Source organism: Mytilus trossulus, chromosome 7 (genome assembly GCF_036588685.1).
Source record: "Mytilus trossulus isolate FHL-02 chromosome 7, PNRI_Mtr1.1.1.hap1, whole genome shotgun sequence".
Classification (NCBI taxonomy): Eukaryota; Metazoa; Mollusca; class Bivalvia; order Mytilida; family Mytilidae; genus Mytilus; species Mytilus trossulus.
This window is the reverse complement of record NC_086379.1, coordinates 62,257,272-62,271,832: the sequence shown is the minus strand read 5'-3', so window position 1 is coordinate 62,271,832 and position 14,561 is coordinate 62,257,272. Positions and strand designations below refer to the sequence as shown.

Below are 14,561 nucleotides of genomic sequence, written 5' to 3'. Positions count from 1 at the left end.
AAAAACACATTTTAAATCTTTAAACCAATCAAGCTTCAGCAGTTACCTGCATAAGAGGCTCCAATAGGGGTCTTATATAAAATGGCCTCTTAATTTCAGTAACCCTCCTCCCATGATATCTTTTATTAAATATAAAATTGCATCTTTTAAATCATTATCATTTTAAAGATGGGGCAAAATTGAATTTAAAAAAAAATGTATATCACGAGGTTATAACTTTCTGTGAAAAACAAAGTTATCAGACAAAGATGACCAACAGATATATCATCCAAAATTAGATCAGTTAAACTTATAAAATGATTCAGTCGAGTGTAAAATAACGCCATTTCTTGGCTGTGACAGGATAATAACTTTGGATAGGATGACCTTTTTCAATAGGACACATAAGAAATACAATAGGAATAAAGTCAAATCATTGAACATTATTCATTTGAAATTTCCAGCAGGACAAAGGCCACCTGGGGGAAAATCATCTTATCGAATTATCAATTATTTAAACCAATTACAGATAAGATAACGATACAGTGTAACCAGATAAGTCAACATCTAAATACCTGTTGATCACACACAGAGTACACTTTTTTTTACCTGTTGAACAGGTAGCGTTTTTTTACCTTTCTTCAGCACTAAATTTAAATTCTTTTACATCTTCTAAAATTGTATTCTCTCCTTTATCGTTAATCTCCCATAATGTGATAGTGTTGTCTCCACAAAGAGATATCAAGCGAGCCTAAAATCAACATTAACAAAAGTTAAAATACATAAAAGACGAAATATCAATAACACCTGCTCAAAAAGATCATGGTCAAAATACTTGTTTAAATTGAAGGTATTTAAGAAAATAATTACAGCTGCGGGTCACAACTAATTCTTTGATGTGGTCTGGATAAATATATGTTTAAACTTATTGAGGTAGAAAGATTTTTAATTTGTCTGTAAAAGACAGACTTGTAATCAATCATCTTCGTTTAAATACATGCTTTTAATTAAACAAATATTTGTTATTGTAGAGATTATAACTTTTACATGTATATCTGATTTCTGGAGATTTAGGTACGGCAACCTAATTACTATAGTATCTCTTTCTAGAGAGAATGTTTTTCAGTACTTTCTAATATCTTTTTTAGACGAGATCATGAGATCATATTTAAGTCTGATTTGAAGCAGGATTTAAGAGTTCATTCACCTTTGAAACAGCTCTGAACAGAAAATATTGGCATATGGGATTATTGTTCAGAGAACATTAAAATATATGCGCAAATTAAATCTAAATATGCCTTCAAAATTGGGGTAACAAAATCTTTTCTGCTGCACAACATATAAATCTTTCAATGATTAGAAAACCACTACTGAATAATGAAATGAAAGTAATGAAACATTTCCATTTTTCTATAAAAGAATCAAAAGTTGTTCTTCAGAATAGAAGTTATTGTTTATTTTAATCTCTTAAGTAAATAAAACTATCTTTTACTGAATTTAGTTATAAATTGTATGAATTATTTTCAGCTGTTGTAGCTAATCTTGTGATTGACAAAGGTCAGTTTACCCTGGACATATTTGTCACTTCTGAACAGCTTCAGGTCAAAGATTAACTGTAAATATTACTACAAACAATGTAATTGAACTAGAAAATGTATTGATTTCAGCATTGAATGGTTTTGACAGAAATGAATTGTACAAAGTTCAAGAATCACTTCATCATTTGAACATTTTTTGTTGTCAACCTTTGTACCTAAATAAGTGACTATGCTTGATGTGTTACACTAACACATTAAACAAACCAAGATGTGATGTTTAATGATCCTTGAAGTTTGGTTTTGTTTACATGGTATAAATATATTTCAAAATTTGAATCTAGTTTTTTTCAACAGCAGATCTTTTGTACTCAGAACTTTTTAAACAACTTTCTTTCACCAAATTCTTAATTCCATGGCATGGTCAAAGCAGAAGGTTGCTACATAGCTATCCAAATAATAATCATGATAATGACAATTTATTAATTAGGATTAAATCAAGTTTCCAGTTTTTTGAAAATTAGAATTATTGGAATTTCCAATTGTAAGATATAAACATCAATATTTTAACCTGCATGTATTGCCAACACAGCAGTTTTTTCCAACAAGTTTAGATACAAGATGACATAGTGCAAGAAGATGAAAAGGTAATTTAATACATGCCACCACGTCTACCTGTTGTCATCAAATATTGAAATGTTTATTCATAAATGACATCAAACAAACATGTCTATGTAAGGAACATGCAATAATTAGGTACATAATGAATCTTTAATTACCTCTTCTGATAAGAAAAATAACTGGTTGACAGACGCTCCACTCTTTAGTTCACCACAGAATTCTACACCAGGCTGTCCAAGTCTGTTCAAGTGTTAAGGTTGAAACATGTACATGTACTATTAAACTTGATACTAGGATGAAAATTGTAAATTATAGACATTAAATTTGCCCTTACACTTTCTAATCTCAGGAGTTTATTTTAGGGCAATTGTGTATTTAAAGTAACTGTTGTATAATCATACCTTCAGGTTGGGGAATGAATAGTTTTGTGATATAAATAACTTCTGATAGAATTTTTGACATACAATAATTTAAACATTTTGTGAAAATGAATACAAAACTTTCTCTTCTATTTTTACACCTTGTGTACATGCAGAAATGATTTATTATGGAAATTGTCTACATGTTGTAGAATCTAGAGGGCATTAAGTCCTTGAATCAGTGAAATACAAGTCTGAAGATCAAAATTCCTTGCAGTGAAGATTGCTGTGAAGATGTTATCATTATACTTGACTGTGTGTTTACTTTGAACTACAATTTCTTTAAATTTTATTTATTTCTCATGACAAGTAGATAAATCAACTTTTAACTTTGAAAAAAGAATCTTATTCAGAACCATATTATATAATTTAGAAATTGGAAGTCTTTGTACAGCTGCATTATTTTTTTCCTGTATCAGGGCCAAATATTTTATGATATATGAGAAGTAAGAGGTGTTTATTTGAACTGTCATAAACCGACTATGTGTCAGTGGGAGTTTTGTTGACAGCACTAAACCATCCCAATTTAAATGTCTCTTTTTAATGTAAACAATTTTATGGAAATTTGTAAGCTACTATATAATACACATGACCTATTTTTTTTAGGTGTAATAACCAACTTCCTGCATTGATTGTAAACATCTATAAAATTATGCATCAGCTATTGTTGAATTATGAACTTTAAAACTCTCCCTTTTAATCTGAATCATTAGACACATGATTTGTAAAGCAATTAACTTTATCTGAAACATGTATGAATGGAATATCGACAACTGACTATGCATTATGGGCTTTGCTCATTGTTGAAGGCCGTACTATGACATATTGTTGTTAATTTCTGTGTCATTTTGGTCTTTTGAGCAATCATACCACATCTTCTTTTTCTAATATAATATATCAATATTTTAAAGGTACTTCAAAACTTTTATATTGTATATTTTTACCTAAATAGTCAAACGCAAAAAATCTAGACCACCAAGTGACCTAACACCAAAAAACAAACAAAAAAGTATGCTTAAATACAAAACCATTTCACAAAATCCATCCATCCTGTTATAATTTTTGCATGCCTGACTGCTGAAGATGGATACAATAAATTCTTCCTATTGTATATATTAACTGGGTTAGTATGCCCACACCTTTAACTGACAGTTATTAACCTTACAGAGATTTACTATATACTTTACTTATCTACATTAATTGTATGCCTCAATGACACCCATGACATTCCACACATACAATCAGTCAATGTTTACAACAATCATTATACCATGTTTAATAATATTTATGAAACAAAAAATTTGAAGAAAATTTATAATTGCAAGATAAGCAAAATGCAAGTTGGGTTGTAATATTCTTTTCATGTGCAAGCATCTCATCTTGTAAATAAAGCAGTTTAAGTTTAGTATCAATGCCACGCCTTTAATATTAATAAACCTACAATGCACAAGATTGACATTTGTGCACTTTTTTTATTTTCCATTAATTTTGCATTAGCTGTGATAAAATGAAGCCTTGATAGTTAACATTTATGTGAAGAATGTTAGAAATATGCAGACAGCTGCTCTGTTATTTTGTAAGTTTTTAGTATTTTAAACAACTTTCGTTTCATACTGTTTATTGAATTTTTGGCAACATGTGGTCTAGTTATTGAATATTTGGTAACAGGTGGCGTATGATTATTGTGCTAGATATAAACAGTCCTGGAACCATGCTTAGTCATTGCTACCTCTTATAAACAAGGAATCTGTTTTCTACCCTTTTATGCATCATATTGTGCAATAAAAAGAATGTTGATGGGATACTGATGCCACTGCTTTTAAATATGCAAGAATCAAAGTACTAATTTAAATCAATTAAAGTCAGTGATTTTTGTTATACTTCTTGTCATTAGTTTCTTATGTTGAAAGTGAAAAACAGCATTTGGGTAATTTCCATTTATAAAGGGACACAACTAAAGATTGAAGAAAGTATCACCAACCCAATTTGACCTTAATTTGTGTTTGGTGGTAACTTATTATAGGCAATGTGTTAGTTTCACAATATTTAGTTGAGGCTAAATTAAATTAGAGAACAGAAAAGCAATGTCATGAATTGCATACATATGAATAGGGGTCAACCAAAATCCCCCCTTTACCTTGAAGCTGGGCATGAAAACTATTATAAACATTTAAACTGAATCGAAATTTTGTAACAACAGCAACAGTGAAAAAGTTACTGTCAGATCTTTTTAAAATTTAAGAGATTGGATGACATTAAAACAAGACCCTAACTTTAATAAAGAGATAAATTTGGTCTTCAACAAAGTCAGCAGAAATGGCCTTCCTGCATAAAATACGGTACAAAGAGAAATTATTTAAGGAGAAAAAAATATGGACTTGAAAAATAGGAAAGCAGTGGAAAACCCTCATCGTTGTTTTTACTTTTATAATATAATACATTTAAACTCTGTGGCCAAGAGGTCCAATAGTTGAATAGCCTGTCAACACGGAGTTTAAATCATGCACAGGCCTCTACATTATCATTTTTTCTCACTTGTCCCTTCGGACAAGTTGCAAGAAAATCAACTTGTCCGAACTCATAACTCACTTGTCCGAATTTCAGGGCTCGACATTACCGTTTGTCCGATTGTCCGGGACAAGTGGAAATAGGTGTCGGGCAAGTAGATTCATCATTCTACTTGTCCGATGGGACAAGTGAAAAAATCGATGTCAGATGTTAATAGATTAAATTCAAGACTTATTATACATTCATAAAAATATGAATGATTGTTTTATTGATCATACAAAATGAAATAAATATTCATTGATTGAACCAGAGACATATAAACTTGTATATTATGTCTCTGATTGAACGTATTTGAACATGCTGGCAGCCATTGACCAGGGAAAAATAAGTAAGGGGAAGGAAACCAAATGTAAATGTTTCTTTTTAGTATAAGCCTCTTGAATTAGGAGCACCTCCATATGCATGATATGGAGTTTTACCTTAACTTTAAAATTTTAAATTAAAGTTTGTATCATTTGATTTTGCTTTTAGGCATAACATTAAATTAAAAAAGGTATTATTTAATAAGATCTATATGTTAAAATAATAAGTTAAGATGGAAAAATTAGATAAAATCTAAAAAGGCAGATTTTTTACTAAAATGTTTTATGTACTTCATAATCATATATCAATGTATGTAAAAAATCAAGACAAATTGTAAAATCTTGTTTGGCACCATCAATGAATTAAAAAGGTTTATTTGCAAACAAGGTGCCAGGTATATTTAAACCATGCCACCACTTCAGAATGAATATAGGTCCATGAATAGGAGAACCTAGTGGTATGGGAAGAGATATGATTTAATGCACGACACATGATAGTGACAATGTGTTAGAGAGCTCAGTCTTGCAAATAAGCCTTCAGTCTGAAATAATAAAATGAATTTTTGATGTAGTATTCATATAACATAACAAAATGGCTTATGCTCTCTTTATTGATCTTTATTAGGTACAATCAAAGGGCAAGTTTTATTATTGCATATAACATGTATAATCAATATGGAGAATTTTCAATTATAAATTCGGACAAGTGAGTTATGAGTTCGGACAAGTTGATTTTCTTGCAACTTGTCCGAAGGGACAAGTGAGAAAAAATGATAATGTAGAGGCCTGAATTTATAATTGAAAATTCTCCATATTGATTATACATGTTATATGCAATAATAAAACTTGCCCTTTGATTGTACCTAATAAAGATCAATAAAGAGAGCATAAGCCATTTTGTTATGTTATATGAATACTACATCAAAAATTCATTTTATTATTTCAGACTGAAGGCTTATTTGCAAGACTGAGCTCTCTAACACATTGTCACTATCATGTGTCGTGCATTAAATCATATCTCTTCCCATACCACTAGGTTCTCCTATTCATGGACCTATATTCATTCTGAAGTGGTGGCATGGTTTAAATATACCTGGCACCTTGTTTGCAAATAAACCTTTTTAATTCATTGATGGTGCCAAACAAGATTTTACAATTTGTCTTGATTTTTTACATACATTGATATATGATTATGAAGTACATAAAACATTTTAGTAAAAAATCTGCCTTTTTAGATTTTATCTAATTTTTCCATCTTAACTTATTATTTTAACATATAGATCTTATTAAATAATACCTTTTTTAATTTAATGTTATGCCTAAAAGCAAAATCAAATGATACAAACTTTAATTTAAAATTTTAAAGTTAAGGTAAAACTCCATATCATGCATATGGAGGTGCTCCTAATTCAAGAGGCTTATACTAAAAAGAAACATTTACATTTGGTTTCCTTCCCCTTACTTATTTTTCCCTGGTCAATGGCTGCCAGCATGTTCAAATACGTTCAATCAGAGACATAATATACAAGTTTATATGTCTCTGGTTCAATCAATGAATATTTATTTCATTTTGTATGATCAATAAAACAATCATTCATATTTTTATGAATGTATAATAAGTCTTGAATTTAATCTATTAACATCTGACATCGATTTTTTCACTTGTCCCATCGGACAAGTAGAATGATGAATCTACTTGCCCGACACCTATTTCCACTTGTCCCGGACAATCGGACAAACGGTAATGTCGAGCCCTGATGCAAGTGGAAGGTGTGCTTGATTTCAATCTTAATTGAACAATGAAAGCTCAATGCCATGAAATAGCACAATGATGCTGAAAATGGCATCAAACACTAAACAATCAATCAGATTTTGTCGATCTGAAGAGTCTGTATCTAACTACTACCTACCAGTATATATATGTATAGAACTTAAACATGCATAAATACATAACCATTTAAACGTCTTAATCTATGTAAAGGATACATTTTAATATAGCCTTGCTTGTTTCCAATGGCTAGCAATTGAAGTTTTGGATCATAGTCCATACAAGCTGGCTTGTTGATAAATCCATGTTCTGTGCACTACAAAAATATAAGTTCTTATGTCATACTCTCTATAACACAATAAAAATGTTTACCATTATTATAAATTTAAGTTACATTTTTTTTTACGTTGTATTTAAAGGGATACAGGTGTATAATACTACATGAGATACATTTGTACTGCGATCTATGTTTGGTGGTAATAAGCATTGAGTTAAAGTTTCCCACACTTTAATAGGTCATTACACCTAAATTCAATATGTTTTGTCATTTTCTGGTGATGTTTTTAAAACACAAAAAGTTCAGATGGCTCAGAAAAAGCAGGCCTCTACATTATCATTTTTTCTCACTTGTCCCTTCGGACAAGTTGCAAGAAAATCAACTTGTCCGAACTCATAACTCACTTGTCCGAATTTATAATTGAAAATTCTCCATATTGATTATACATGTTATATGCAATAATAACACTTGCCCTTTGATTATACCTAATAAAGATCAATAAAGGGAGCATTTTGTTATGTTATATGAATACTTCATTAAATCATCTCTTCCCATACCACTAGGTTCTCCTATATTCATTGATATTCAAGACCTATATTCATTCTGAAGTGGTGGTATGGTTTAAATATACCTGGCACCTTGTTTGCAAATAAACCTTTTTAATTTATTGATGGTGCCAAACAAGATTTTACAATTTGTCTTGATTTTTACATACATTTGTACATTGATATATGATCATGAAGTACATAAAATATTTTAGTAAAAATCTGCCTTTTTAGATTTTATCTAATTTTTCCATCTTAACTTATTATTTTAACATATATATCTTATTAAATAATACCTTTTTTAATTTAATGTTATGCCTAAAAGAAAAATCAAATGATACAAACTTTAATTTTAAATTTTAAAGTTAAGGTAAAACTCCATATCATGCATATGGAGGTGCTCCTAATTCAAGATGCTTATACTAAGAAGAAACATTTACATTTGGTTTCCTTCCCCTTACTTATTTTCCCCTGGTCAATGGCTGCCAGCATGTTCAAATACGTTCAATCAGAGACATAATATACAAGTTTATATGTCTCTGGTTCAATCAATGAATATTTATTTCATTTTGTATGATCAATAAAACAATCATTCATATTTTTAGGAATGTATAAGTCTTGAATTTGATCTATTAACATCAGACATCGATTTTTTCACCTGTCCCATCGGACAAGTAGTATGATGAATCTACTTGCCCGACACCTATTTCCACTTGTCCCGGACAATCGGACAAACGGTTATGTCGAGCCCTGAAAAGATGAAATGTTATGATTAAAATATCCAAAATAGCTGAAAGGTCAGTCAAGGCAGGAATTTACCAGTTTAAATATGCAGCTTATAGGCTATTTCTCTATCTAAAAGGAATTTAACACTGCCACCCAAAATTAAACTTGATCTGTGTTTTGTGGTAACAAAGCATTGTGTATAACATTTGTGATAAAACACATGTAAGCATTGTGAACAAGTTTCTTAACATTTGGTTGAGGCAAACTTAAATAATTATAATTAGTAATTTAGAATGAAAATCAAAATTTTATCAATTTTTCGATTTGAAAAGGGCATAACTCTAGAAATTTAAAAGTAACACCATTAATGTAAAACTTGATCTGTGTCTTGTGGTAATATGCATTGTGTATAAAATTCATTACATTTGGTTAGAGAATGGACAATGATTTAATGATGTATGGACAGATGTACAGACGGAGAAGGGTAAAACTTAACACCCCTCCACTACAGCTTTGGCATTAAAATATGGTACAAGTCTGATAAGAGATCCATCTATCAACTAGATTGCAGTGCCAAAATTTACAAATTTTAGATACATGCAGAGACATAAAATACAAGTTTTCAAGACTCTTTGTAAGCTAGATTTAACTTGTACATCTATACAGTTTGGTAGAAGTTTCATGAAGGAACAAATGTAGTAATGGCTTTTAATGTCAGGCTAAAACAGTCATTTTTGGCTACTGTGACTGTTAGCATCTAATAGACCACTTTCGAGTTCATCCGTCACCAAAAAAAACTTGTCAATTAGGCACGCCTTTAAGACGCCATTTACCAGATAGAGGGGGTCGCCTGTATCCCTGCACTATCAACGTTCATCAAGCGTCTAAGTGATGATTTTCATCAAGCGTCTAAGTGATCGTCATTGTGCAGGATAAACTTGAAATAATTTTTATTTCGTAGGTACAAAATGTACCTAAGAACAGTTCCCTAATGACATCGGTACTGATTGTCAATTATGAGAATTTAGTTTGACTAATAAATCGTGCAATATAGTATTATAATTTTCCAACCACTCGCTCAACATTGGAATGGAAGTGACAATGCTCCTAAACGCACAAATGATGTTCACTAAAACCAGAGTTTTTGACGGGAATGCATTGAACTAGAAAGTTGTCTATTGATTGAAATATTACTGTGTTTCGCCAAAATTTTCTAATAGTGTTGATCACAAGTCTCAAAAACTTATCATTGCCATTATTATGAGAGAAAAAAATGTAATTTGTCAAAATCATTCAATTCTAATATTGTCTAAAAGAAAGTGTATATTTTATCTTCATGCACCAAAAACTACTGTTACATGTAACATCATTTGGCAAGAATTTTAAACATTATTCGTCATGAAAGTACCCTGATCAACACCCTCTTTCATGGGTATCAAAATAAGTTGATAAAGTACATTTTAACTGAAGTGTAGAGAAGATGAGATACATGTACATTCTTAAAATTATAAATAACATGTTACAAGACAGCTGTTGCATTTTGTGTGGTATTGAAACCATTTCCAGACTGATTTAAACAGGTTTAATGCATGGTTACTTAAGTACCTGTCGTGAACAGATAACTTTAAAACCATAGGTCAATTAATAACCTTAAGTGGCCCCATATCTTGTTATCACTTATGAGTCATCTGTCATTCATTTTAACTTCATTCAATATGGCTGCAACAAAAGTATATTTACTACAATTTACTACTCACCCGTTTGAATCCAAACAACTCTTTCTTCAATTTCTCTCTCTCCTCGCTATCCTTAGAGGGATGCTTCTTCAAAAATTTAAACATTTCTTCGTCGAAATTTACCTGAAAAATGCAAATTACAAGACATAGGTTCCTTTTTTTTTTGTTATAACAAGTGATCAGACACAATGAAAAACGAGAATTCGCACTTCCAATAAATTAATAAACATCTTTGAAACTTACAAATGGACTGATATGATTTCAGTATTACTCCTGTTAATTAAATGTCACAAAATTTAATTAAATAGCCGGCATTCAAACCCGCGCCAAGCTTGGCGTAACCTAAATCGATTGACCTCAATTCACCTATAATGTGTGTATTACTCCGCAAACAAAACGAAATGACAGTAAATGTAGTTCCTATGTTTAGCTTTATTTGATAAACCAGATGTTTTTTTTTTATTCAATCGACATCTTAAGTTATATAATATACATTCATTTTGAAAAACGATAAACATTTTTTTTAAAATTCCAAATGACTATTTTTTTAAGGACTATTTAAACTGTTCCAAGTATGCAGAATTTTGAGTTCTCGTTCCTTATTTTCCCAAACTTTTATTTTAATATGGTTTGAGTGTGTGAACGATACTCAAGACTTTCCTCTTTTTCTATCCATGCCTTATGCTTTATTTTCTAGGTGTATGTATGAAATGGGGTATGAAAATGTATACTAATTATGAAAAGACTCGTGTCATACTTGAATTAGATAAACATGCACTTTCAAACTACAAGATAAAAGAAAATACTCTTGAGTGATGAAAACAACAAAATTGAGACTAGGATGTAAAACAATTTACAGAACATTTTAATGGCTTTTTCATAGTAGTTGGGATGACATCCAGAAAGGTGTGCCACTGGGTTATATTCTTGAACCTCTTTTGTTTAACGATTATATAAACGTATTTTTTAAACTTTATTTAGCAGAGCACGTTGAATATTAAGATGACAACACATTATTGATCTGTAGTCCTGACTTTAACAAGATAATATCTACAATAGAGGAGGAATCCAACTAATTGATTGACTGGTATAAATTTGATAAAATACAAGCTAATCCTGAAAAATTCCAGGTGTTGTAAAGCTGTTGACTACCAGTTTACTTTTGATTTACATATTAGTCATTTATGTAGAAAGGCATCTCAGCAGCTTAATGTTTTGAAACGTTTAGGACCTTTTCTTTCCAAACTTGATAAATTTTGACTCACTATAGTCGTACTTTTATTATGAGTACTAGTAATTATAATTTTTGCCCTTGAGCTTGGCAAAAACAAATCTATACTTCATGCAAAACTAGAGGCTCTAAAGAGCCTGTGTCGCTCACCTTAATTGGTATATACACGGTATATTCAACAAAGGACACTCTCCAACATTGTAGACGAGAATAGAATCATGACCAAAATCCCTGTTTTAATTTCTGAGCATTTAGTCTGTGTAGTTTCTCTCTATCTTCTATAGTTTTTCTCAAAACACAAAAGAGGGTTAAAAAATCTTCATTTAAGGGCAATCACTCTTTAAATATAATATTATAAAGAGTGCTAGAGAATCTACTATCTATATCGGCAAATTTTGACTTGTTAGAGGTCTTGACTTGTTGATAATTTTTAAAGTGTCTTTTTATCTGTAAGGCAAAGTAAAGGTAGGATTTCTATACAAATCCTTGGTAAGGCAAAACGCACAAAAAAATATGGTAAAAATCGGCATTAAAGTCGTCGGACGATTTCCTCGATCCTAATTGTTTTAATTGTAGATATTGTCTTGCTGATCATTTTTTTTGCTTATTTAAGTATTTATCTAACTGTTATAATATATAAGATATAAGACAAACACGCAAACAATGTTCAAAATCGTCATTAAAGGGCAATAACTCTAATTAGAAGTCGACTGACGATTTCGACCAGGGGTGGGGGGGGGGGGGATTTATTTGTAGAACTATATTGTCTTGCTGATAATTTTTGCAATTAAAAGTTTCTCTCTACTCATTATAGTTTTCAATATAAATGGCAACACAACAATGAAAAAAATGGTTAAATTTATCATTTAAGGGCTATAACTCCTAAAAGAAGTCGTTTGACAGTTTTGACGTATATGGACAATTGGTAAAGCTCAACATTCTGAACATTTCTGTTCCTGTCAGATTTTCTCAATTTATAACAGTTTTCAAAATAGTAGACAAACTTGCATTTTACCCCTATGTTCTATTTTTGTCCATGGTCGGCCAACTTGGTTGGCAGGTGGGATTATCGGACTTTTTAAACTAGATACCCCAATGATGATGTTGGCCAAGTTTGGTGCAATTTGGCCTAGTTGTTTTGGATGAAATGATTTTTGTAAAAGTCAACAGACGACGGACGACGACGGTGGATGACGGACGCCAAGTAATGAGAAAAGCTCCATTGGCCCTTTGGGCCAGGTGTGCTAAAGAGGAAACAGTGGATACAAGTGTCAATTAAATATTTTGGATATCATATATTCTTCGTCAGTATGATGTAAAAAGTAAAATCACAAAAATTATCTTAATTTCTAAAATGAAGCTTATCATATATATTTATTCTGATATAACTAAATACAATTTTGAAAGTTATACAAATTCAAACCGAACCACTCTTGTATTATAGTTCTAAAAGTTCAAAATTGACACAGGTGAAATATTTACACCAGAGATATGCATCCTAAAAGAATAGTAATGTGCGATATGAGCTGGTCCAATTCTAAAATTTCACAGGGGACAAAAGTTAAGTTATTAAAACAGAAATTCTCAATGAATAGCACTTTTAGATATCAACTAGTTAGTAGTATAATTCTAAAATTACAAAGTTGACGAAGGTAAAGTGATTTACAACAGAGGCTGCGTACTTATACATCCCAAATCTCAGTCCCAAATGGATAGCACTGTTAATTAGATTTGAACTGGTATGATTTTTAAATTCCAAAGTTGACGAAGGTTACTTAATTAAGTCTCCCAAACAAATTTCGGAGACTTTTCGTTTTTGTTCAGTTATCATTATTATGGCACCCTCAACGGAGTTGTGGTGGGTCACCCCACCCGTGAAGCCATTTGAGAAAATTCAAATATCTAAGTAGTCAAGATCCCCACCCCCTAAACCATATATATTCTGGTTTATCGTTCCAAAATAATTTGAATGATATACAGGGTAAGACCAAAGCGGTCATCCCCATCCCCTGTCATTTGAATATGTCATAATCAAATATCTTGTAAATGGTCGAGATCTCTACCCCTAAACCATACATATTCTGGTTTGTCATGTCACGAAGAATTGAATGATATATAGGGTTAGTCCCCAGGGTCCCCCACCCCAATGTTCATATATCTTGTAAATGATCAAGATCCCTATCCCTAAACCTTATATATTCCTGTTTGTCATGTCAAAATGATTTTAATAATATATTTGGGGTCGAGATAAGATAAGAGTTTTATTAAGACCAAAGCGGTCATCCCCATCCCCTGTCATTTGAATATGTCCAAATATCTTGTAAATGGACGACGGATCTCTACCCCTAAGCCATATATATTCTGGTTTGTCTTGTCACGAAGATTTGAATGATATATAGGGTCAGTCCCCAGGGGTCCTCTACCCAATGTTCATAAGCCTTGCAAATGGTATAGATCCCCATCCCTAAACCATGTATATCTTTGATGCATGATTTTTTTCTTTATTTTATAATTGTATTGGGCTTTAAACTAGCTTTCAGTAACTGTGAGTACTCTCAAATCGTTCTTTCGTGTTAATTTGACCTGTTGGCACAATTTGTAATGCATTTTTGTTATTCAATATTTACTTATTGTGTGTGTTATATCTCGTTCGTCTAACTATTTTAAATATGTACCACCTTTGATATGTATTTACTATGACGATAAATGTTCACTGCTGTTTTCGTACTATGAACAAAAAACATTTTTATTTTGTAAAAAATATCTCCATACTCCTAAAAACTTTATTATATTAAAACTATTATATTTAAATTTACCTGTGTCAACAGAAAAAAAATAACTTGTGGCCACGATG

The 14,561-nt window shown here is 31.1% G+C and overlaps 1 protein-coding gene across 4 annotated transcripts in view; it reads right to left on the bottom strand.

The window, feature by feature from the left end:
• The window catches only part of LOC134725495 (lethal(2) giant larvae protein homolog 1-like), a 32,604-nt gene extending 21,723 nt beyond the window's left edge, over window positions 1–10,881 (bottom strand). For all 4 annotated transcript variants that reach the window (XM_063589355.1, XM_063589357.1, XM_063589356.1 and 1 more), the window contains exons 1-5: window positions 10,720–10,881; window positions 10,498–10,599; window positions 7,411–7,508; window positions 2,294–2,375; window positions 615–730 (exon numbers count right to left, since the gene is read on the bottom strand). In XM_063589355.1, the coding sequence (XP_063445425.1) occupies window positions 615–730; window positions 2,294–2,375; window positions 7,411–7,508; window positions 10,498–10,581 (380 nt within the window). In that variant the 5' untranslated portion in view covers window positions 10,582–10,599; window positions 10,720–10,881. The remainder of the gene's footprint in view (window positions 1–614; window positions 731–2,293; window positions 2,376–7,410; window positions 7,509–10,497; window positions 10,600–10,719) is intronic.
• Between the last annotated feature and the right edge of the window lie 3,680 nt (window positions 10,882–14,561).